Source organism: Cibotium barometz, chromosome 24 (assembly GCF_041138505.1).
Source record: "Cibotium barometz isolate CiBa-2024 chromosome 24, ASM4113850v1, whole genome shotgun sequence".
Lineage (NCBI taxonomy): Eukaryota > Viridiplantae > Streptophyta > Polypodiopsida > Cyatheales > Cibotiaceae > Cibotium > Cibotium barometz.
Window position 1 is genome coordinate 2,895,930 of NC_141069.1, and position 26,440 is coordinate 2,922,369.

Genomic DNA, 26,440 nt, shown 5'->3' on the forward strand with positions numbered 1-26,440 from the left:
AAATCCTACAAGCGTCAACCATGCAACCTATTCAATTCGCCATTCCTTCCTAAGGTTGAAAAAACACTCTTCAACAATCCTTCGATTAATTAATGCAAAATTGATACCCATACTATGAATACTAAGACCTTAATGGCGATCCAAATCTTATTTATGAGAGCTTCCAAAAAGCTAGAGAGAAATAGTTTATCTTCACAAAACGATGAAAACATGCAAGCTTTATGTCAAGCATCCCTGCGGTAAGTGTAGGTGTGGTGAGAGCAATTGATTTCCTCCTCGATGCTTGTCCGCATCTGGGAGTATCCCTTGATAATACTTGTGGGTAGAGAAAGACAACACAAAAATTCTCATTGCTTGGCTCTTTGTATGTGCATCCATGTTGTGTACAGCGCATTACAGACATGCAAAAACTATCTTCTGTGATTCCTCCTATACTATGATTTCTGTAAAAGCAAGGTCTTTTGAGAAGCATCCTCTTGTTTTTTTATATGCAATGGCTACTATGTGAGTATCTATGTTGGGCAGATGTGTATCCAGCCCTAAGTTTGTATACCGCAATGATAAACTGTGTTGGACCCCCTTCAAGATGCCAGCAGGAAAGATACATGGGAAAGGACTCATGTGACATCTTTACCTTTGAGATGGGGAACAGGCCTGTGTGTGTAATTTCTCATATTCTCTAAAAGCAATTGAAGAGAAAGTAGTCAAAGCTTTAAATATGTCTGGAAGATGTTGCTGGAGGCTACTCTCTAGAACACCCTTTGCGTTCCTAACCTGGTCCTCAGTACGCTCTTGCCCCTCGTCCCTCCTTTCCATATAGCGAAATGAAAGACTCCTGCGGTCTATACTTTTTGCGAGCATTTCAGCATGCTTCATCTGGGTGAGCTCCTCTAATTGGACGAGTTGCAGATCATGTACCATTCCTGCAAATCTCTTTATCACACTGACTGCTTCCATGTTTTCTTCAAGGCATACTAGAGAGTCGTGCCAATTTCTGGCTAGCAAATATATTGGGGTTCTCCCCATTGTCCAAGCCGGAGACAGAGAACCGCCTTTTATATGGGTTTCTGGCTCCATGTGGCATATTTTGATCCATGTGAGCAGAGCATCCATATATTTTTGTTGTGAATTTACCCACATTTGAAAGTGTTGCTGCCATTTTTCAAGCTGCTGTTCCAACCCAATGGTGGCATCTCTATTAGAATCACTAGCTGCATATCTTGCACCTGATTTCTCAAGGGTTTGTATCTCTAGTGCAATTGCTTTCTGAGTTGTATGGCACTCAAGCATTTCCTTCCACATGTTCTTCAATCTGCAGGCCATCCAAATTCAAGAATGAGCATATAAAAGGCACTTCTCAAATGGATATCAAAAGGCATGTTTCAAGTCTCTGAGCAAAACCAATCCTACCATGCAAATTTTCCCCAAAAAAATCTATTAAAAAAACAGCGAGGGACAATTCTATCATGAGATTCTAAAAGAGGTAGGCCCCTTCTTTTGAGAATCAAAGGCATCATTTCAAACCTCAAAATATCTTACCACTCTTGGCCCCCACAAGGTATCCACTAATGTTCCTATAGCATAAGGATACCACTCTATTTCCCCACATCATGGGTAGAGCTGGTCGCTGATGACAGTGTCTCTTCCCGTGGTTAGGCGCCCAAGTGAAGCCCTAATGTTCCAGCTTACAATCCTCATGGGCAAGGAAAGCAGGGTTTGCTGGCCAAGTAGTTTTGTCTCCTTGTAGTACAGTACTAAATCTGAGAGCTTTGGAAACTTCAGACCGAAGGATGGCCTCAGAGGTCGCATGCCTGGAGCCATGGAAGCCCTGATGGCAACAACCTTAGCCTTAGCATGAGGACTGTCCCTCTGAAGGAAAATAAGTTCCTTGAAAGGAGATAAGCAAAGCGGCTGTTTTTTTCCCAGTATGAGATCCTCATTTTGAGCCTCTGCCTGAGGGCAGTGATGAGAAGCCGCCCGAAGGCGGTGTGAAAGCACCCACTCTCAAAGGCAGCTGCTAGTATTGAGAGGTCAATTGCTGAAAACAATAAGCACTCCTCTTCTTGGCTGCATCCTATAAGCAACCTTGTGTGCGTGGACATGGCTCCATTCATGAAGGTCTTTGACACTACTATTCCCTTGTTTAGTGACCGATACAACTCTCTCTCTTCGATATGAGGTTTTTTTTTGCCCTTTTTCCAGAAAAGAGACTTCTATTAAGTCCTTTTTGAGATCTCAACCAACCGGGGCCATAAAAGCCCTGTAGGAAGAGGAGAGCAAAATACCATGGTTCCACTCCATCATAAATCTGCTGCATTTTGTTTGCGCAGCTCTAGAAGATCCTTAGATCCCTTCAAGATTTGGCCCTTCCAGTGCAGATGATATGGGGAGTCACGGCACTCTATGAGTCGGTGACAAGGCGTATCTGAACACCAGGAGGCATGTCAGATGTGATCACAACTTCATAGGGGTGAAGTAGGGATGCCCTCTCTCTCCAACACTCTTTGGCCTTTACATAGATGCTCACATTTAGCAGAGGCAACACAGAGACACGTGATGGCATTGTAGGTACTTTCAACTTTGTGAGCAGCAGGATCTCATAGTAAACCTTGGCAAGACCAAGGTTATGATCTTCGCAACACCTCACGTCGGGTGGCTTCCAGAGACTGAGCTTGACATATGCAGGGGATCAGGTAGACATTGTCTCATCTTATGTATACCTTTTCTGGACCCTATTTCGCTATGCATCACACTCGGTTGATGATGAGAGGGTATGCGGCTTTGGCTCAATTGGAGCAAAAGTCTTCCACGCCCACTTTTAGGAGCCTAGAACTAAGGGGTGCATTTTGACACTTGTGACACTTGCTATGATGTATGGGGCCTCCTTTTGGGGACCAGACCTCGGGGAAGATAGAGAGATTGCAGGTCATGATGTTTTCATGGATGACTCAGAGTAAGCACTCATTGCTCCACTCCATTATTTCTTGCAGAGTTTGGAGCACTCCTCCCTGTCACATGCACTCATGCACTAAGGTGCAGTGTGACACACCGGCTCGTCATTAGTGCTATACTTGTACACAAGTACCCTTTTTTAGGAATATTTGTCATACGTCATGACCCCATTGTGAGCCCTAGTCCAGGGACATGTTAGGCACAAGCTACGTAGGTCTTTCCAAGCCGTAGGTGTCAGTGTCTACCGCTTAACCCACTTAGCGAACAATCAAGAATATAGGTTACCCTAGTATAAGTGGCATTTAGGAGCATGTCTAGCAACGGGATTAAGGCTCTAGGCTAGCCCTTGGGGGGCAGCTTTTGAACCTTTGCCTTGTGGGCCACCATGAGCCACAAAGAAGGGCATACAGAGGGGCTAGTAGCTAGTCGGCAGCCCTACAGCAGCAGCAGCAATCGGCCAGCATTGAGCAGGTGCCTCACACATGGGAACATGGACAGCCCTAGTCGTGAGCGTTCTGACCTGGCCAACAGAAGCCTCTTCCCACCGACCAGCAGCGCAGATGCATATTTAAGGCAACCCCTCATCCCTTGCTAAAATCATCTCATTCCTCATAGTTTTAGTAGTTCTTCCTTGCAGAAGTATGTGTGCCTAAAGACACATGTGTTGTGCATACATCTATCTCAGCCAAAGGACCCTAGTGTTTCAGTCCCACGACAGCCGGAAGTTCTTTTCAGCATTCAGCCTTCAGTGGTAGATTGGGACCCAATCTGGTGTCGTCTCTGCATTCTCTCTCTTTAGCTCCATCTCTTGTGGATAAAGATAAAAGTGGATTGCTTCATGCTCACTAACATAAAGGTATAAAGAAGGTCTTATTGTGCGTTACATGATCAAACCAATTGCATGTTACACTTATATCAAAGCTTCTAGTTGTGACGTAGCTTGACTATCTAAAGTGAGAGAAAGTCCGTAAATGCTAAAACTGAGGTCGAAAAAAACCACCCAGCCATTCACCATGTTAGGAGAAGAAGAAAGAAGCTTTTGACTTTACGTTTATGTGCTGGCCGACAGCCTCTGTTGGCCGACCAGCACCCTCCCTTCCTATATATATATATATATATATATATATATATGAGGCGCATCTTTATTCTACAACACACGTAAGAGCATCTCCTCTGCTGGTCGCCAACATCTGGGTCACCATCAGCGTGCAACCTGCCTTCTCTGCTGCTGGTGCAGGTCGCCTACAACAGGTGAAAGCTGTCATCTCTGCTGCTAGTGCAGGTCGCCTACGACTGGTGCAACCTGCTTATCTATTCTGCTGGACTCATCGCCTACATCAGCATTTTTCCATCGCCTACATCAGGGGTTGGTTCTGCGTTTGTCATGGCCTACATCAGGGCTGATCTCAGCGTTTTCACCATTAGGTATACTTCTGCGTTTGTCTTCAGCACACCATTAGGCTGACTTCAGCGTAAGGAGTACTTCAACGTCTACATCAGCCTCACATCAAGGATATATCAGCGCTTACATCAGGCTTACTACGGCACTGTTATCTGCGTTTTTGGGATAGCAGCCCTTTCTGCTCCTTCGGAGTCTCACATAGAGCTCCTCTACTGGATTTCATCATTTTTATATACATCCCCATTGCATGCTGTGTGATTTTCTCTGATCTCTCGTATATTTGGTCCTTTGGTCTCTTTTGCCCTCACGTGGTATCAGAGCTATCGTGATGAGCAAAAGGATTGAAGACCTTGAGAGTGCACAGCATGATTCCGGAGGATCAACCTTTCTTACCAGATATTGATTCTCCTTATTCAGATATAGATCACACAGAGGATGGGACTCCTCGTTCACTGGAGAGCCCCGTTCGAGGTCTTTCATTGGGAGACGACCAGCCTATTTTTACCTACTCACCCTCTACACCCTTGGCATATGGTTTTTCTTCTCCAAGCTCATCAGCCGCCATTACTTCTAGAGGAGGATACATGCCCACAGCCAGTGTGCCAGTATTGGACCCAAGTATTCAACCTCATCTAGAGAGCCGTGCTTCTCATTCTAGCCGACAAACTGGACTTCGGTATGGGACTTTTTCTCAAGAAGGACACTATCTCCTCGGTCGTTTGGAGATCCATCATCATCAACCCTACCGGTGACCACGTCAAGTTTGTATGTGCCTTTTAGTACGTATGTTCCTAACTCTACCTGGGTATCTTCTTCTGTAGCAAAGGTTCAACAAACGGTACCATCAACTACCCTCGATCCCTGGCATTTTGTGAACCCAAACAGAGGAGGGTCTAGGAGTACAATTCACTCTCATACCTCTAGTGCTCAAGGAGGTAACACTGTTTTCTCCTCTGGTTCACTCTATGTTCCTACTCCTAATGTGTTAGGAAATACTGCTCAACTTCAAGCACAAAACCCTCCCACCCAACCCATATCTTTTCCTACTAGTGTTGGCGTGCAGTCATCACCGCCTGCACCTCTTTTGGGTCCTGCATATGGGTTCTACCCATCCCAGGTATCTTTCAGCACTATGCCCTCAAGCACTGCGGTGCCACCCAACATTCCGGGGTATCAGGTGGTTTACCAACCCATCTCTAGCACTAATGTTTTTCCTAATTATGTGCCCTCTCAAGGATTTGTGCCTCAATTAGGTATTCCACCTATGCTGAGTGCCCAAACTTATAATCCATCTTATGGAGTACCCTCAACAGGTTGTACACCTATGCTTGGTCCTAGTGGATTTTCTAGTTTTCCTCCTCAAACCTTACACTCTGGATTTGGGCACCGGCCATCCTAGACTCCCCCACTATCTTCCTTGGGTCTAATTATACCACTTGGGCTAATCTTATGGAACAGGTTTTTACTTCCCAAGGTTCTTGTAACCTAGTAAAGGAATTTGAACCAAAACCCTACCCTTCCCTAGCACCTCTTGAAGTCATCAGCCATTGGGAAGCTAGAAATGCCACTGCTATAGTGAAGCTCATGCAAGGCATTCTGCCGGAGTTTCATTCTCAACTCCAGCAGTTCCCCTATGTCTCTGACAGATGGGCACACCTTGCAGAGAGATATGCTGCACGTGATCGCACACGTCGCATTGATCTCGAGCATCAAATTCAAATTTTATCTATCAAAGAAGGGGATGACCTGACCGTCAAAGTTGCTGAATATCGGCGTCTTAACGCCGAGAATGCTACCACTGGTTCTGCCAAGTCACAAGAAGACCAGGTTATCACTTTACTAAACAAGTTGCCACCTAGTTTCTTTACTTTTGTCACACAGACCATTAGTTTAGAACCTATGCCTAACCTATATGAGTGTGAGTGCCAACTCTTGCACTTCGCTCGATTGCATGACCAATTTCATCCCAAGAAGTCATCCTCTTCCTTCTCCACTCAAGAGGGGGCCCTTGTGTCCAATACCACCTCTACTCAAAAAGGACAACAAGGGAAGGGGAACAACAACTCACGTAATAAAGGCAAACCTCCCGGCAACAATATTGATACCAAAAACCCTGCCACAACACCCATTCCCCATTGGCAAAATATTTCCAAAAAGAATAGATTTTGCACTTATTGCCAAATGCCTGGACATTTTGATGATGAGTGTGTTTTTAAAGCCAAGGAAAATAGAGGCAACACCTCCAACACCACTACCTCCAGCCGCCAAAATAACCAAGGTGGTAGCAATGCCCCAAATTGGAGATTAAGAGGGGGTAATAATCCAGCACCTACTTTGTCGGGTTCCCCGCCAAGGACCTAGCAACAAGGCAATGGTTCGACTTGGCTGCGATCCACTGGTCAGGTTGCTCAAGCCCCACCCTCCCAGTCAGTTTCTTTCACCACCCCGGAAGAGATGTCTAACTGGTCTTCCCTTACACTTCATCCCGGCCCCTCGGCCAATATCTCACATTTAAGGTTGACTCTGGCTACTACTCCAGAAAGAAGAAGAAACAAAGGCCTAGACGAGGCCATCCGCGGGGGAAAGCCTGTGCCTTCATTCAAATCTGTCAATTACCTTGACAATCCTTCTGTGCCCATCATTGAGGCCCTTCCAACTCTTCCATGTGGTCAAGTCTCCATATAGAATCTAGATCTAGATTCTAAGCACAGGCACGACTCATTACGTATGGGATACTTTTGTGTCCGACCTCAAAGCTAGGTTCCTTCCACCCCAATATTTGATCAATTTGGAGGATGAGTTTTACAAACTCTCACAAATTGGATCTCCCATGTTGACCTACTCAAACAAGGTCATAACCATGGCACAACAATTCAGAAAGTCAGAAGACGAGAGGTTGAAACAATTTCTCAGAACATTAAGATTCTGGTATGGAATTTTGAGCCTTAGTTATATGACTGGACTCTAACTCTAACTCTAACTCAGAATCAGGAAATGATGCTAAATGGAGGCAAGCCCAAGCAAGCCCAAGAAAGTCCAATCAAGTCCCAAACCCCAACAAACAGCAGCAGTCTTCATTCCAACAACAGGGTAAAACAGTAAAAACATTAAGGACAATAAGTCTCAGAGCAACTCAAGTGAAAATAAAAAGATGCCCGAGGAGAAGGCCAAGGAGGGAATTACTAGAGCCTGGAGGTTATCTCCGGCCAGATGAGCAAAAGCAGTGCCAGGTAAAGAACCATTGTTTCTTTTGCCATCAAGTAGGCCATGTTAAGAAGGATTGCATAAAGTGGCAGGCTGAGAAAGCCACCAAAGCATTATCCTCTATAGTGGCTACCGTTGAGGCTGCACCCACACCTCCACCCTCAAACACGAATGCTATTTAGCTATTACCCTCTTTGAACCTTCTTCTCTGATGGTGTGTCATCCTGATGTTGGAGTTCTTTAGGTAATGCATTACTTTGGGGCGGATTAGCTTCTTGATTTGGTCTATACCTTCTTTGATATACTTCTCGAGTCGCTTGCGGGATAGCTTCTTTTGGTACAATGGGGGTTTATCCTCATTCTTGTTCTTCTTTTCTTGTGGCTTGTTCCTTGCTTGAGACCCTCCTTTGAGCCTCTTCTTTTGGGACAAATCTCGACTCTCGTTCTTTGATTTGCCCACCTAGCGGACATGCAGATTTCACATTGTGAAGTTTTCGTCTAAGTTGCGGCAAGTTCATATTGTGCTTATTCTTTCTATCGGTGCATTTGCCCTATCAACTACTTATTTGCTGTACTAATTCTTTCTATTTGCTACTTCCCTTAGTGCTAGGCTTCATCATGGCTGAGTTTGCCCTGCATCTCCAAAGGTTTGACAGAAACTTAGTACGAAGAGCTTTGTGTGAATATATGCTCGTGTGTGTGTGTGTGTGTGGAGTGTGTGTGTGAGAGCATATCTTTATATAGAGTTTTGCACCCACTATTGGGCACTGATGATGTTATTGGGGATGTCGTAGTATCTAGTCCATACTATGCATAATGGAGTTGAAGTCTTGTGGGTTGACTACCATGAGTATATAAAATGCACGTTCCTAAAAGGTGAATTTGGGCATGTTCATGGATTCATCTAGGTATATAATTCAGCCGTATTAGAGGACATGCAGATTTCACATTGTGAAGTTTTCGTCCAAGTTGCGGCCAACTGATATTGTGCTTATTCTTTCTATCATTAGTGGTGCATTTGCCCTATCAACTACTTATTTGTTGTACTAATTCTTTCTATTTGCTACTTCCCTTAGTGCTAGGCTTCATCATGGCTGAGTTTGCCCTGCATCTCTCGAGGTTTGACAGAAACTCAGTACGAAGGGCTTTGTGTGAATATATGCTCTTATGTGTGTGTGTGTGGAGTGAGTGTGTGAGAGCATATCTTGATACAGAGTTTTGCACCCACTATTGGGCACTGATGACGTTAGTGAGGATGTCGTAGTATCTAGTCCATACTATGCATAATGGAGTTGATAGTTATATAGTCTTGTGGGTTTGACTACCATGAGTATATAACATGCACGTTCCTAAAAGGTGAATTTGGGCATGTTCCTGGATTCATCTAGGTATATATATATGTAGAGCATCAGCTTGCAAGGCTTTGTCTTGTGTTTCTTCTAAGGTTTTAGGTCCCGCCACATAAACTGCTTGCATAAACTTTGGCTGCAATCCGTCGACAAACTTACGCATTTCCATTAATGATGGAATGGGAGTATATGAGGTGAACTTCAATGAGACAGCTGAAAAATTATTAAGATATGTGTCCATGCTTTCTCCGGTCTTTTGCTTTACCTCATCCCATTCTTTCTGCACATCTGCCTCAAAGTTTGCGGGAAGGAACTTCTTGTTGAACATGGTTTTGAAGTCGATCCATGAAGCAGGCTCAGTTCCTTCTTGTACCACTTTTAGCCACCAATTCAAGGCGGCATCCTTCAAATGCATACCGACCATGTTGGGTCAGGGAGAATACTTGCAGCACAACCCTAATGCACACACACCGAGATAGAAACACATGAGAGAGTGTGAGATGTTGGAAAGTGTGTACTTGATAATAATAAGATGTGTAAGTACAACTACAATATAACCTAGGGCTAAGTGCCCAACACACATACGTGTGTTCACACGGAGAAAAAACCTATGTCCAATCATAGGGAAAAAATGCCCGTGAGTAGGTTTGTTCACACTAGTTCTTGGAGGACCAGATGGTCAACAAACCCCCCTAAAGTGAACAATGTGAATGGAAACAAGGTGTAGCAACTACCCTGGTAGCGGTTGTAAGCTCAAAGCTTTGCGGAAAGCTTCAAACTTTTCCCTCAAAAGAGGCTTCGTAAACCCATCTGCTACATTGGCATGTGTAGGCACATAAGCCAAGTCAATCTCTCCTTCATGGAGTCTTTCCCTGACATAATGATAGTGAACCTCAATATGCTTTATGCGGACATGAGAAACTGGGTTTCGTGCAACTACCAAAACACTCTGATTGTCAGTATAAATGGTGGTAGGAGACTGCTGTCCAACACCAAGATCGGCTAATAGGCATCATAGCCAAACACATTCCACAGTAGCTGTAAATGCTGCCCTGTATTCAGCTTCACAGCTAGAAGTGGCCACTGTAGGCTGCTGCTTATTGAGCCATGAAATGCATGAGTCACCAAGAAGAAAACAGTTACCACTGGTTGACACCCTTGTGTCATAGCATCCTGCCCAATCACTGTCTGTGTATGCCTGCAAGCATAATGCAGAAGATGTGCCATAGAAGAAGGCAAAGTTTGATGTGCCTTTAAGATATCTGAAAAACACGTTTACGTGCTTGCCAATGCATAGTGCTTGGACAATGCATGAACCTGCTCAACTAGGAAACAGCATACTGAATATCCAAACGAGTAGAGCATAAGTAAATGAGGCATCCCACAGCCTGTTGATAGGTGGCAACATCAAATGGCTCTGCAGCATGCTCAAGTGACAGCTTTAAACCTGGTTCCATAGGAGTGGAAACAAACTTACAATCTGACATTTGAAACCGTTCAAGGAGCTACTCAACATATCTCTTTTGAGATAGCATAATACCCCCCTCAACTGAGATAAATTGTATGCCCAAGTATAAACGCAAATGCCCCATATCTGTGACATCAAATGCATGCTGTAAATCAGCTTTGAAAGCTGAAATATCACCCTCTTCAGGGCCAATAATGAGCATGTCATCAACATAAAGAATGAGGATGAGTACATTGTCCCCAATGTGGCGGACATAAAGTGTACTCTCAGCTGAACTGTTCTGAAACCCTTTGGCAATCAAGTATGCATGAATCTTTTGGTACCAAGCACGAGGAGTCTGCTTCAAGCCATATAGTGCTTTATGTAAGCGGCATACCTTGTGTTCTGCACCCTTTTGAACAAAGCCAAGAGGTTGAGATACATACACTTCCTCCTGTAAATCACCATTCAAGAAGGCGGTTTTGACATCCAGTTGATGTACATGCCATCCTCTTTGTGCAACCAATGCTATAATTGTACGTATGGTGCTCATTCGCAAAAGTCTCCTCGTAATCAATGCCACCCTCACACTGAGCATACCCTTTGGCAACCAATCTAGCCTTATGGCGATCAACAGAACCGTCAGGCTTACGCTTAAGCTTGAAGACCCATTTTGTGCCAATGGCAAGCTTGCCAGGAGGCAAGTCACGTAACTCCCATGTACCATTCCTGTCAATGGAGTCTAACTCCGACTGCATGGCTGCAACCCAATTGTCATCCTCCAATGCATCAACCTGAGAAAGAGGCTCCTCATTACATGCGGTGGCAACAAGAGCTGTATGTACTAAATGTGCATGGCAAGAGGTAGCACATGTACGACCTGGCATAAAAGAAGACTGTTTGCTATCACGCAAAGTCTCCACCAGCCATCTAGGAATAGTCTTTGACTTCCTAGTATCTGCATCTTCCTCTGCCAATACATCTCCCAACATATCCTGATCAATTTGAGGCATTTCAAGATTGATTTGGAGCAAATTTGGTGCTGATTTTCAACAAGCATAGGTGGCTGTAAATGAGCCTGTATGGGCTCCACATTATCCACATTTGAATTGAATAAAGGCAACAATGTATCAAACACATCCTCAGGCCCAATTGATGGCTGTTTTGTGCATGAAAGAAGGGGCTGAGATGCATACTCATCAAAGATAACATCCCTGGATACAATGATCTTGCCCGTAGTAGGCACATAGAGTCGGTATCCCTTTCTCTCAGTGCTATAGCCCACAAAAATGCATTTGATTGCCTTTGCATCAAGTTTATGTCTTTGTTGTGTGGGCACATGCACATAGGCCAAACACCCAGAGACTCTCATACGAGTCACCACTGGAATCCTGCCATTCCATGCCTCATAGGCAGTCATAGATTTCAAGGCTTTGATGGGGCAATGGTTAAGCACATAATTTGCACACATAACCGCTTCAAGCCAAAACTTACTAGGCAGAAGATCCTTGCTCTTGAGCATGCAACGTGCCATCTCCATAAGTGTACGATTACGTCTCTCTGCAACTCCATTCTGCTGAGGAGTATAGGGGGTAGTACACTTGATGGGAAATACCATGTAACTGCATGTAAGATGTGAGCTCATTTGATAAATATTCCCCCCCTCGATCTGTACGCAATGTGACAAGCTTGTGTCCACAAGCATTTTCAGCCATGGGACGGAAATCTTTTGAAAGCTACAAATGCACCTGACTTCACCTTCAAACCATACACCCAACAGAAACAAGTGTAATCGTCAATGAAAGTAATGAAATACAAATGTCCTCCAAAAGATAGAGCCCTCATAGAGCCACAAAGATCACTATGAATGAGCTATAATGGGCGGACAGCCCTCATAGTACCATTTGTAGGAAAGGAATTCTTGTGCATCTTTCCAAGAATGCATCCCTCACATACATGCTTGACTGGAACTTGCATAGGAGGAAGCTCATGCACCATATTTGCTTCTGTAAGCATACAAGAGATGGGAAATTCAAGTGACCAAACCAAGCATGCCATAACTCAATGTCACTCAACACACGTGAAGTGGAAGCAACCATAGCATCGTGAGAGTGTGTACTCCTGTCATACATATCAAGCTTATACAAGCCACTGCCCAATGTCCCAAAAAGTGCAAGAGAATCTGTGTCTCTTCTGTCATACACTGAGCAACAATGGTCTGAGAATTGAACTTTAAACCCAGATAATGCAAGAGCTGAAACAGAGATATAGATTCTTCTTAATTCTTGGCACATACAAAGTGTCACAGAGAGTAAAACTATCTCCATTACAAGCTGTTAGCTCCACATTGCCGATGCCTTTAATGGCATAAGAGGCATCATCGGCACACATGACTGCCACCTGGAGGAGAATCCTACAATGTAGTAAATAGTGACCTCCATGAAGTGATGTGCTTAGAAGCACCACTGTCAAAGTACCAATCACCAGCTGAAATAGACATACAAGAAGCAGGTAAACTGCATGTGACAACCAATGCATGTCCCTCATGGGCAAAGTTAGTCTCTGAGTGTCCACTGTAGCAGCCAAGCCCTACTGCTTCTTCTTCTTTTCACTCTCAATCCTCTTTCTGCACTCATCAATAAGATGACCACGCTTCCTGCAATAGTTGCATCTCTTCTTCTTCTTGGTGTCACTCTCCTTGGAGGAGTCCTTGGAGGAGATAGAATCTGAATGGACTGGTGGTTTGTCCTTAGGCTTACCACTGGATGAAGCCCCATATTTACCTTTATGGTGCTCAAAGGCACTGAATGCCTGATCCACAGAAAGCATAGTAGATCTGTTTGACCAAGATTGCTCTTCCTACAATAAGAGAACCACTAACTCATCGAAGGTGTACAAATTCGGATTACCCTTCATGAGTACACGAAGAGTGGTGGCAAATCCCTGGCAAGACTCCGACAACCCCTAAAGTACAGTAGATACAAGTGAACTATATGGAATGATCTCATCAATGTTGATGAGTTGCTCCCTAAGATCCTTGATGCGGGTGAGATATTTGTCCATAGAATCACCCTCATCCATATGCTCAGTATCAATCTTCTTTCAAAGATAGGCCACACAAGCCTCGTTGCAAACCTAATACAATGAAGCAAGTACATCCCATGCACCTTTTGCAAAAGTGCATGAACGGATATGTGGTTTAACTTGCCTCTTGCAAGAGAGGGCAATCAATGCATGAGCCTGAGCATCCTTTGCATCCCACTTGAGTTGTTCCTGTGTAGGTGGCAAGGGTGCTGAAGTGACACCACCACTTGAAGATACAGCATCACCTGCATCCACAACATGTGCTGTTGTAGCAGGAACAATGGGTTTGGGTTCTGTTCCAGATACATACACCCACAAATTCTTGGCAACTAATACATGTTTCATCATGTATGCCCACATAGGATAGTTGGTGCCATCCAACTTATCATCAGTTGTAAGCATGCCAAATACATCATTGCCTGCCATTTCAACTTGCAAAAGATACTGTGTCCCCCACCAAATGCAAATATCCACTATATTGCAAGTGTCCTGCTATTGATTGTACCCAATAGGCACAAATAGCTCGCTGATTTGTATGACCTACAAATGTATAAAAATGACAAGTGTAGGGATAGATGATTTACAGGTGAGTGTACTGCCGAATCTAATGCAAAAAAATCCCCAAATGTCTAATCCGGAAGGTAGAAACCACCAATGGTCCAATTCTAAGCCCAATGTCGAATAGCAAGCCTCCAATGCAAAAAGCCCCAAATTAATTGTTCGATTTGGTGCTGCAGGAGACCAATTTTTTGAAAAGCCCCAAATCATGCAAGATCCTCAAATTTTCGGACAATTTCCAATGAAATCCCATGTCAATGTCAATCCAATGCTTGCAAATGGTGCTTAATGTCACAAAAATGTGAAAAGCCCCAAAATTTACAGGTGAAATCAGAGTAGATATGAGATTTCGGGAAGAGGGAAATTTGTAAAAATGCCCAATTTCAGAGAAGAGGAAAATGTGCTAAGAGTGAAGAGGTATGGTGAAGTAGGTGGGCACTTTGGGTACAGCAGGTGCAGTAGGTGGACAACTGTACGACGGGCGGCGGTACGGGCTGCTGTAGAGACAGGCGAAATCAGCTTAGGGCTGTACAGACAGATGCGGCAGAGCGAGGCAAACACACAGCTGATGTCAAATGTGATTTTAGGATTTGGTCGTAAAACTCTACGGACTGGTAGTATAGCTAAAAATTAGGGTTTTTTGAAAATGCCTCCAGAATCAGATTTGCAATGGTCTAATGAGTCCCCTATATGAAGGGTTTGGTCATTTTTAGAGAAAAAACCCTAAAACGGGCTGAAAAACCCTAAATTGCTGAAACCCTAAAATGAGCATATTTAGAGGTGTAGCTGTAGGGACATAAGTGAAAACCCTAATTGCAAAGATGCAGGTCCCAATGGAGGGGGTGACACTGCTCTGATACCAATGTTGGGTCGGGGAGGATACCTGCAGCACAATCCTAATGCACACATTGAGATAGAAGCACGAGAGAGAGAGAGAGAGAGAGAGAGAGAGAGAGAGAGAGAGAGAGAGAGAGAGTGAGGTGCTAGAAAGTGTGTACTTGATAATAATAAGATGTGCAAGTACAAGTACAATATAACCTAGGGCTAAGTGCCCAACACACATAAGTGAGGTGCTAGAAAGTGTGTACTTGATAATAATAAGATGTGCAAGTACAAGTACAATATAACCTAGGGCTAAGTGCCCAACACACATAAGTGAGGTGCTAGAAAGTGTGTACTTGATAATAATAAGATGTGCAAGTACAAGTACAATATAACCTAGGGCTAAGTGCCCAACATACATAAGTGTGTTCACATGGGGAAAAAACCTGTGTTCACATGCCCGTGAGTAGGTCTGTTCACACAAGAACTTCCTAGAGGACGAGATGGTCAATAGACCATGCGAAGTTTGGACTTTTCGAAGAAGTCCTCTCCTCCAAAGGCAGCGTCGAATTGTTTGGTGAAGGATAGGGCTTTCCGGGTGTCCTGCTTTCCATTAAAGGTATCAAACTTTACGCTTTTCTCTCTCGGCTTGAAGTCCACTTTGCCGGTTGAAGGCTCCTTCGCCTTCCTCTCTTTTGCTATGCTTGACGAAGCTGCATCAAATAGAGCGGGTCTAGGGGTATCTTCTCTCTGTTCTCCATGAGTGATGGATGGGGTGGCTTTGGGTTCTTCTCCAATGGTAACCCCTTTAACTCGTAAGTATGATTTGGCAGCTTCCACACCTTCAGCTTCAATGGCCTGGTCTTTGATAAAGTCTTCGAACATCTGAGCTCTTCTGTAGTCTTGTTCCTTCTTGGCTCTCCAAGCTAGGAACTCTTCATCTTGAAGATTCTGTCGAACTTTTGAAAATCTCGGTATTCTGCTAATGTCATGGTCTCATGAGAGACAAATAGACGGCCTTGGGTCCCTCCTTGATACTCTGGGTTGGCTTTGTAGTTGTTCCCTTCTTAAGGCCCTTGGTCTCTCTCAACTCTTGACATGGTTCTGTCACCCCAAAAAAGATTTCTTGAAGAGAAATCCTTGCTTTGATACCACTGTAAGCCCAACGGGGCGTGCAATGACAGATTCAACCACTGTGCAGAGACAGATTCAACCACGTGTACAAGAGATATAGATAGAGAGAGATTGGGGGAGAGAGAAATGGGAATAGGGGTATCATACAGTACACCACGTTGAGCGGGGAACATGCCTCACCCATTTTTCAATAATTTATTTCAGGAACAATCCACGGGCATTTCCAAGCCAAGGCCCAAGACCGATACAATAAATGAATACAATATCAAACAAGAGTGGCGATGTTGAGGTCAAGCTGAAGTCGATGTCGAGGCACAAGATAACTGATGCCAAGCCCACCACGAGGATCACCCACAAGAGTCTTACACCAGGCTAGTACCAAAACCCAATGTCCGAATCAAACTGATGCGCTCTCCACACTCAATCCGGACAAAGGCAATCCCAAGAGGCTCACACCAAGGTGGTGAGTATGTGTCTTCACAAGGCAACCCCTTCTTCTTAGTAGGGGTTTAAAGAAGCTGGCGGCGGCGGCGCTCTTAGGTGGTGTTGGCGCTGGTGGCTGGTGTTGGCACCGGTGGCGTCTGGAGGCAACAGGCAGTACACACAGGCGGCGCACAATGCAGAGGCGGCACACATGCAAAGGCGGCACAACTGGCGGCGGACGGCGGTGACAGAGCTCACAGGGCAGAGGCGCAGGGCGGAGCAACTGCAGCGCGAGCGGCGGTGCAACAAGGTAGAGATGGTGAAGAGGCGTTGCTGAGGGAATTGTAGCAGTGGTGACGCTACTCTACACGGCTGAGCAGAAACGGCAAAAGGCAGAGGCGGCCACAGGGCGGCAAATGGAGGTGTAGGAGGCGGCGACGCTCACGCGATGCTGAGGCAGCTGGGACAGGTGTTGACAGGGCGGCACTTAGCACAAGGTGCTGGAGATGCCATCCGTACAGAGGCACAGGGTGGCAGAGAAGATAATAATGATGTTCTCCACAAGGTTGCTTGTGCTCTCCATGGGGTTGATCTCAAAAATTCTATGCTCCACCATGAGAGTACAAGCTTCTTACATACTTGACTGGGGGGGGGGGGGGCGTCCATGCTTTTGCATTGCCTTGCTTTTGTCTTGCCTTAAGCTTTTGTTTTATTTTCTTGCTCTTGCTTTGCCTCTTTGCTTTTGTTTTATTAATAATAGTCAGTTCTTGATTTGTGCTTTTACAATCTCCAGGGCCTTGCTTTTTGGCCTTGGAGTTGCTTTTTGAAAAAGCGGCCTAAGCTTCTTATATACTTGACTAGGAGGGGGGGGTGGGCGGCGTCCATGCTTTTGCATTGCCTTTGAGCTTTTGTTTTATTTTCTTGCTTTTGCTTTCTCTTTGCTTTTGTTTTATTAATAATAGTCAGTTCTTGATTTGTGCTTTTACAATCTCCAGGGCCTTGCTTTTTGGCCTTGGAGTTGCTTTTTGAAAAAGCGGCCTTGAGCTTTTTGATCCAGTTCGATGTCCTCTTTCCAATGGTGTCCTCAACTTTTGGTCAACACAGTTTGACTTTTTGCTTTTTCCTGCTTTTTAACCAATAATGGTGCTTTTTCCTGTGCCAACCTAAAGATCCGTGTTCCCATGTGTCCATCAACCTGTCCAAGTGTCCGGGCATGCGTTCCATCATGTGAAAAGAGCATGGAGGACCAAATAGTTACAGTTGAAGACCGCAGTGAAGCCACTTTGGAAAGCCTTATGCACACCCAGATCTGCTAAGAGAGATGCACTACTTAAGGCTGAATGCTGAAGAAAACTTCAAGCTAGCTTGGGACTGAAGCACTGGGTGCTTTGGCTGAGATAGATGTATGCACAAGAGTCTTTAGGCACACATACTTCTGCAAGGAAGGACTGCTGAAACTATGAGGAATGAGATAATTTTAGCAAGGGATGAGGGGCTGCCTTACATATGCACAAAGCCGTTTGGCTAGATCAAGAATTCTTCTAATAGAAGGTCTTGATGTGCATTAAATGATCAAACCAGTTGCATGTTACACTCCCCTTGGTAGTCGATGCCCTCTTCCAGAAAGTGACCTTCATATACCGCGTCTACACCGTAGACAGTAGACAGACTCCCTCAGCTGGCACTTGAATCATCCGAGAGACTTCATATGGATTGTCTGCCCCTCATTCCACTACAATTTGGATGCACTACTATTCCCTCTCATCCTCCAAGACATTAACCTACTTATTCGGCCCAATCTCTTCAGCCTAGATACCCATGTCACATGGCTGGATCCACCAGGGCTTCTTACAAAAATGCAGTTTTACCGAGACCACTTAATGAGGCTTACAAAGGATGGCTTCATTCAAAAGCTTGGCTATCTTCATAGACACGTGTCACATGCCATGAGGATTGTGATTGGCCACATCAAAGTCTCATCACATCGCCTGAGGGAGGAGACTGGGCAAGTAGAGGGCATTGCCCCCACAGAGAACAAGATCTACCGATTCTGTTCACTAGAGGTCCAACACAGAGGAGCGCTATCTTTTCTGATGCCCAGTGTACTATGAGATACAAGGGGTGTTTCATTGCCTCTTAGGGAGGGATTTGGGCCACTGTCTTGACACATTGATTTCCCAGACTAGCGATGCCTGGAACTCTATCTGATTGAGCTGCGTTGCGAGAGAGATCAGCTATGCAGAGAGGCACAGAGGCAGACCCAAGGTAACTCACAGCCCACCATCACGAGTTTCTTTCATCCGACCTAGGATGGAGGCCCTCATTGACAACCATGAGATAGCCCTAACCAGGATGCCCCTACTTGATGGACCACACAGCACACACTGACAGAACAGGTGCCACATGTGCCACTAAGCCTCCCGTGCATCTCCCTAGGGATAGAGTGATCCAGGTGCAATGAGCTAGATGCCTGAGACCCACTAGTCCGAGGTGATGCTCCACCCAACAGCTTCAGATCTCCTCCAAAGTTACAATAGTGCCCCTCCACATGCAGTGGATGTGGAGAGCCTCTATACAGTCAGAGATGTCGAGGACCCACTTTGATCCGCTCACATTGTATCGTTGTAGCCTTGTACCACTAGCACTTACAGGGCTGTTGTTTTTTTCCTCTCAGCTCTAGTTGGGTTTTTTATCATATTTTTTCCATGATTCTGTCATTTCCATGGATGCACTGTAATTTTTTGGTCTCATAGACCCTTTGGTCTTTTGTAGGTGTCAATAGAAATTTCTTTCTTACTTTCTCTCTACTATGGTCATTTGGAAATTGGCATTATCTCATTCCTGAGCCTCTGCTAGCAGTGAATATATTTCAAGAAAGATTCGTTTTTGGGAAAACAAAACACACAAATTCAAGCACTGAGACTAATGAGATATGAAACAAGAGCATAATGTTGATAAAGTAGTTACATATGGGGACCCTCTTTTGACCATCATGCATACACCACTGGATGAAAAAAAGAGAAGACTTCTGTAGGAATGTATAGCTCGCATGTTGCTGATTCTAAATCATCGGACAAACAAGGCAAATGTGCCATATGCATACCTTCCCGATAACTCGACCAACTGGGGATATAGCTCTTCATTTGTAACTTGCTGTATTCTTGTAGAAGCTGAACTTATTGCTCTGAGAGTAACCATAAGCTGAGAATCCAGACTTTTCAGATCATCTCTAGTCTGCTCTATCAGGTTGGAGTCCTTCCCTGCAGCATCAAGAGTGTTGAACTGCTTGCGCTTTCTAGCAAAAGCAATATGAAGTTGTTCCCCAACCTGAGATCCCAGATAATGGAAACCCTCAGTTCTGCACTCCTACACAAACAAAAGAAGCTGGTGGATAGCTCATTACCTTTACTTCCTTATACAGTTTTTTCTCCCATGTGTATAATCTTTCCAGGGTCAAGGAATGGCTTCCGGATGTATCATGCCTCACCCCATCGCTCGTGTCATCGATGCGTTCCCATCGCGGAGCTGCCTTGCGAGACCAGTGCTGAGTGATTGTGTTGCCAAATCTAAATGAGCCTTCAAAATAAAATGTAACACGTCAGGCCATTTTCAAATCCCAGCCAGCATGACATCAAAAGTGATAACTCTGAAAAAATTTGAAGTACCGCTGAAGTCTACGATGCTTGCATGTGAATAGACCATTTGTGTTTCAAGCATTTCTGATACTTTTTGGCCACTTTCGGAAGCCCTCCCAAACGCATCATCAAGCGTTTTCACAAACTCGGTCTGTTCCTTTACTCTATCCATCATAATTCTTGCAAGCTCCTCCTTTTCTTGTATTGCATCGCCTTCTATTTTCTTTGCCTTCTTTCCTACAGTTGTAGCTTCTGCCATTCCATCCTGCTTCTCATCGATCTTGTTGAGGACCTTATCATCACTGATCTCAGTTAGCTTCACTGCCAGGTTCTCAGTAATTTCAGTTTTACTAACCTTTCCATGGCTCTGCTCTCCAGTTGTCCTGCTCGGATCAGGCTGCTCCATTCCGTGATCATTTTGTTCATCTTCCTCCAAATCAGGCATCCCCTCTTCTTTCATTGAACTGTGTGCTTGATATTGATCCTGTTCCCATCCGTGAACATCACTTAATATGTGATTTTGTGAGTGAAATGGTATTGGTAACAAAAACAGGTTGAAAGGATCCCATGCAGAGCTATAAGGTGAAGAAGGCTGAGATGGCGGATAATACAAGGGTCTGAAAGGACTGGAGGGCACGGATGCCATAAGCACATCACCTGAGAGCTCTCTTAGTGGGGAATAAAATGTCGGAGAAGAACCACCACTTCTCAGAGGGGACACCATCCTCTCATGGACCACATTACCACCTATGGTTGAGGATGAGTGATTTGCATCAGAGTCCAAGTTTGTAGCTGCCTGTTGTTGCGAGGGAATGGAAGAAAGTGCCAGGGGCTTTGCATGTTTTGCAGGTAAATTCGATGGAGGGGTTGGGGGTATCGATGGAGGTGCAGCTGCTGCAACTGATGTCTGTGAGGGAGAGAGAACCTGGCTGCTAGGAGGCGTCACCTCCATGTCAGAAAGCTGCCTGTCTGCGAACTTGCAAAGTGCATATCCCACATCTCGGAGGGTCTGGATGTAAGCAAGGTGTGCTAAAGCGAATTCTTGTCTGTACTTGACAGCATCACTCATCATCCGTTTACGCTTCCGACATCGCCACACCACTTCTGAATCATTTACTTTCGAGCTGTTGCAACCCATCCAGCCAGACTCTTTCTTTCTTCAAATCATCATCAGTCAGTGTTTGAACATTCATACAACTGCATGTTCACAGCACATACACGGGCAACGCAGCTCGGTGCTAAGTTCTAGCTTGAGATGATGACGGTATTGTAGCCATGTGAGCCAGCTAAGTAAACAGCAAGGTCTGTGTTCAGATGATGACGGTATGGTCGGCTGGCTTAGCTGATCCCTAAGGTCTGTCTTGAAGTGAAGATACGTATGTCATTGACAAATCAAAGCGGCTATCTTGAGATGATTACTGTATTGTGGGGCATGCACAGCCGGCTTCACGGATTCATAAGGTCTGTCTTGAAGTCATGATTCTTATGTAATTGGCATATCCACAGCATTTGGGTCAGAGAGGAGGAGGGGAAAAGGGGCGGAGGTAGGGGATGTGGGGATTGAAGTCGTCATTCTTATGTAATTGGCATACCCACAGCATTTGGTGGGAGAGGGGGAGGGGAATTGGGGCGGAAGTAGTGCAGGGGTGCGGTGTGTCTGTCTTTGTGTGTGTGTGCGTGTGCGTGTGTGTGAGAGAGATTACGCGAGGCAGCCTGAGGTTTTCCTTGGTAGATGGGCTTGTTTGTCTATCTTCTTAATCTTGCCCTTCTTGTCAACGCGTGCAAACGCAGGTCAAATATATATTTATATGGATTTTTTTCTTGTTGCAGATGCTTTGCTTCGCCTGTTGTGGCACGGCGCCTCCACCGAGAGCGAAGCCCTTGAAGCTTTGGAAATTGGCGGACTTTTTTGCACAGTGTGTACACACACACACACGCGCGCGCGTCGAGAGAGACAGGCCCCAAATTACGAGAGTTTTTTGGAGTTCAGGAATTACCGCATCGATGTGCTCCCCTACCCTCCAAATTAAATGCAAAAATGGCGCCAAACGCCACGTCGCCACGTGGCAAAGACGGCGACAGCTCAACGGCCAGAGTGGAAAAAAAAAAGGTCATTTATTAGTCACGACTCCATCACCATCAAATTCTCATATATATATATATATATATATATATTATAAAAAGACGCTCGTCTCACGACATCGCTTTTGTTACCGGTTTTTAGAATTTGGACATAAAAAAGCAACTGCAATTTTAGCCTTCTCGTCAAAAATCGCATTAAAATTTCAAAAATATGTTGTAATTTTTCTCTTTCGGCGTCGTTCTTTTAAAATCCTTCGTATCACATGTTATGCATACATAAATAGTTTCTTAGTAGCTAATAAAAATAGGACACCTCCTATAAGTAAGTGTATACATTTTAAATGGACCTTCTTAAAAAATGGCCTCCTATATCCATTATGGATATAGGTATAGGAGGCTATTTTTTTCGACTTCTCACTTTGGACTCCTGGAAACATTTGAGTGGTTTATCCTATAGATGAGGAAGAATCATCATTGGTCTGCCTCTTGGCCTCAAGAGCTGGTGGGATGTCACATAGCAAGCTATACCTATTCTTCAGATAGGTTTAGAGACTCGAGGGTATTCGGGTGTCGCCTATATAAATTGAGCAACAAGAAAGTCTATCACAAATTAGCAGGCCCAATTTCCCTTCACGTTAGAGTCAAGAAAACATGGGGGTATTCCTAAAGTCCTAGGAAGCTTCGTGATATCCTAAATTCTCTATGGGCCCTACCAGTTCCATTAGAGGATCGTTTGTTTCTTTGGAAAGTCCTGGTTGACTGCTTAATGGGCTATGCTGCAGGTGCCATATATGGACCAAGCATTGTTTTTGGATCTACCACCATAGTCAAAGGGCACTAGGCTTCTCTACACGACTCGAAGATTGGGTTTTGGGTGATTTCCATGCTCTTGTTGAACCTGTGCAAAGAACTCTTTTTGGGTTTACCTCTATGGTTGAAACTAGGTTTTGAACTTGGTTATGTACAATTACCTGTTCTTTTGGCAATATATTGATTTCGTACCCCCAAAAAAAATGCCTCCTATGCACACATGTGATATCATGCATTTGTTTTACCCTTAAGGGCTAGGGTGCCCATTTAAAAACAAGCCTTAACTTTGTAAATTGATTTCATATGACTAATCAGATATTTTGGATTTGGCATACTCGAAAGCTCATGCAACATCATTTGGTATGCCTCTCTTAGCATGAGGAGTCTCTATTTATGTCAACCATGTATCTTCTCTCTCTCTCTCTCTCTCTCTCTCTCTCTCTCTCTCTCTCTCTCTCTCTCTTGCAACTTGCATGTCTATCTCTTGGCATTGCACGAAACATCACAACACATTGAATGTTTGAAGTACGAGCAAGAGGGAAGGTGGCCGCAAGGATATGCAGGCCTGCAATGATGTGAGGATATGTAGGCCTGCAATGATGTGAGGTGGAAATAGTTGGGAGAAGGGCGAGAGAGAGAGAGAGAGAGGTGGAGGCTATGGAGTGAGAGGGGTGATGCACCAACAATTTAATAAAATGCTACAAACAATCTCTAAAGTTAAATTAACATTTTAAATTTTCTTAAGCACAATGAGTAAACTATTTCCAATGTGACTTTTCTTCTTTGTGGGCTAACAAAAGATCCCATTCTCTCTCGACAAATTGATGTTGATAGCAAATTTGACAGAAGGAGAGTCCCTTTTGAGACCACACCCTTCTTGCTCGTGCAATAAAGACAATCTCTCTCTCTCTCTCTCTCTCTCTCTCTCTCTCTCTCTCTCTCTCTCTCTCTCTCTCTCTCTCTCTCTCTCTCTCTCTCTCTCTCTCTCTCTCTCGCGTATGTGCGTCAAGAGCTGAGGGATCTAAAGATCGCCAATTCATGACGGTGTTGGTTGGTAGAAAGTTAGGGGGGACAAGCCCACCCTTATCCTAAGGTTATGCATGAATTTATTTGTCAATACAATACTCAAGATAAAGGTTAATATATTCCCTCCAGGGCCTCTCTATGGTAACTCTGTGTTTGGACCTCGTCGTGCTCGTTTTTGGCCAGTTTTAACTTCCGTACATTTTGAGAAGAAAAAACACATGTGTAAAAAATGCCTAATTTGCTTCCATCTCCTTTTAGTTTAAAGGGGAAGTAGGAAACATATAAAATCAGCCCCACTCTAGTTCATCTCTCCACCCTCTACCTAAAGTCCCAAAATTGTGAAGTTGCCACATCACGATTTGAACAAGTATAAGGTGTAATATGAATGGTTAACTTGTTTTATTTGGATAGACATGGATTATTAAACATATTTATTGAAAAGTACATAAAATGTCAAAAGCTTATCTTAAGGATAAGCTTACCGCAAGTTATGTTAACCACAATCGGGGTACTCGAGAAGGCTTCATATTTTAAACCCCCTAGTACTCAACTTTTAGCTTTGTAGCCATCAAAATCTCCAAGTGGTTGCCATTCCAAAAGCTCAATCACAAAGGATAGACACTCAAATCTCTCTAATTGCAAGTGGTCGTAATCCCCTATGTTGTATCACAACCTCATAGCCTTTTTTTTTATGCTACTCTTGGTAAAAAGCATTGTGTTCAAACGTAAGACTCAAATCCTTCCACAGTGCAAAAAAATAAAGATATGTATAAACATGCTACAAAACTATAGTATAGTTTTTGATAAGCATGCACAACAACCAAAATTGAAGCATTTTCTAATTTTTAGTAGGGTTGATTCCAAGAACAATGAAACTCTTGGGTAACTTAGATTATTTTTCCAAGATTTCTTGTTAGTAGTGCACATTTATTGAAACACCAAGATTCTCTTGGTTTGTACATGACACATGTCCCCATAATTATTGCCATTCTATCCATAAAATCTATATCATATTGTGGCAACAGAGATGCACATGTTATCATATCACATTATTAGCTAGATGTGAATGAGTAGTCCAACTTGTGTGGGCAATTATTTAATACTTGTTGTTTGATGTGTGTGTGTGTGTGTATGTTTCAAGATAAACATTTTCCACATGAACTATTATCTCAATCACTAAGATAGATATCTTCCACATGAATCATTATCTCAATCAACAAGATAAAATGTTTTCCACATAAATCATTATCTCGCAAGTTTCAACCACCACAAAAGTGAAATGATATTTTGAGTTGATAAAGTCATAAGATAGCCAAGCCTCTATCAATTGAATTGAGACACAATAATTACATGACACGAACAATGTAAATTGTATAAGGTTGGGAGTAAAAGAACATCACCCAAGGGTAGTACCTCACCTACACCCAGCCAATAGAAAACTCTAGTAAGAATGAAGTAAATATATCAAGTATGTAGGCTTTATAATAATCAATTGTTATCCATGTCAAGGTGATTTTATTTTATTTTGTGTGCTACGATTAAATTTTTAAAAAAGTTTACTATGGATTAGTAAAATTGGAAAATTAAGTAAGACTAAAACATAAAGCATTGTAGCAAGTCTCCTTTTTAAAGACAAGTGTTTTGAATCATGCATCTTTCTCTAACTTGAATGATCCAAATAGAAATTATAGAAAATATACAAGATAACCATTGTGTTGCTTCAATTTCTCTTAAAGTAGAAAAACCATATTTAATCTCAAAATCAAGACTTATTTTATTATTATTTTTAAATTATACGTGTTAAATCAAAATCAAGCTATGCTAGTTTAAGCATCCAAGCATGATATATACACGACCTAGTTAAATGACATATATACGTGATATATATAAGGTCTAGGTAAATGTATATAAAAATGTTGGTGTGAAAAGTCAATGACCTTTCTCAAAATAACAAATATTCTTGATTTTTTTATTAATTTTATTCTAACCATGTTTATATAATTTTATCCTAACCATGTCTAATCATATTCTGAAAATGAAATTTGTGTGGCATGAGCCCTCTTCCTTACTTCTTCCATGTCATCAAGACCATTTGCTAATTCTTCCATGTTGCCCCATATGCACACAAAAGGTGTCTCCCCATCCTCTTCTAGCATTTAAAAAAAAAACATCATGCTTCTTGCATCTCTACACATGCTTTGAAGCTCATAGTACATGTATTTCTCTATTACCACTACTCTCTCTCTCTCTCTCTCTCTCTCTCTCTCTCTCTCTGTGCATGGATGCACACTTGCATGTGTGTGCATGGTATTAGGTGGAAGCAACATTTATGGAGAGTGCAACACACGGTATCATAATGGTGTAGGAAGTTATTCATGGAGGCTTGAGTTGTTATTAGCACAAAAATTTGCATTAACTCTGTGTGTGCGCGCGCGCATGCACACGCGTGCATGCATACATGTGAGTGTGCGCACACATGTGTACCTCTTCTTTCTTCCTTCCTTTGAAAACT

General features: G+C 43.6%; 1 protein-coding gene across 1 annotated transcript; it reads right to left on the reverse strand.

Annotated features, from left to right (window-relative positions):
- Positions 1 to 174: 174 nt before the first annotated feature.
- LOC147624806 (protein ALTERED PHOSPHATE STARVATION RESPONSE 1-like) lies at positions 175 to 21,808 on the reverse strand. The gene is made up of 4 exons (XM_086818036.1): positions 20,041 to 21,808; positions 19,779 to 19,951; positions 19,479 to 19,702; positions 175 to 1,312 (listed from the first exon to the last, which is right to left on the reverse strand). Exons 1-4 carry the CDS (start codon positions 21,146 to 21,148, stop codon positions 631 to 633), a joined length of 2,187 nt encoding a protein of 728 aa, XP_086674162.1. The 5' UTR covers positions 21,149 to 21,808; the 3' UTR covers positions 175 to 630.
- Between the last annotated feature and the right edge of the window lie 4,632 nt (positions 21,809 to 26,440).

Bases quoted from the DNA above. Each gene is read 5' to 3' on its own strand.
- LOC147624806 (XM_086818036.1), bottom strand. From the start codon at position 21,148: ATGGGTTGCAACAGCTCGAAAGTAAATGATTCAGAAGTGGTGTGGCGA. The intron at 19,952-20,040 runs GTACTTCAAATT...TTTATTTTGAAG, and splicing joins AAGCATCGTAGACTTCAGCG to GCTCATTTAGATTTGGCAAC. The intron at 19,703-19,778 runs GTAATGAGCTAT...CTGGGATCTCAG, and splicing joins AACTGTATAAGGAAGTAAAG to GTTGGGGAACAACTTCATAT.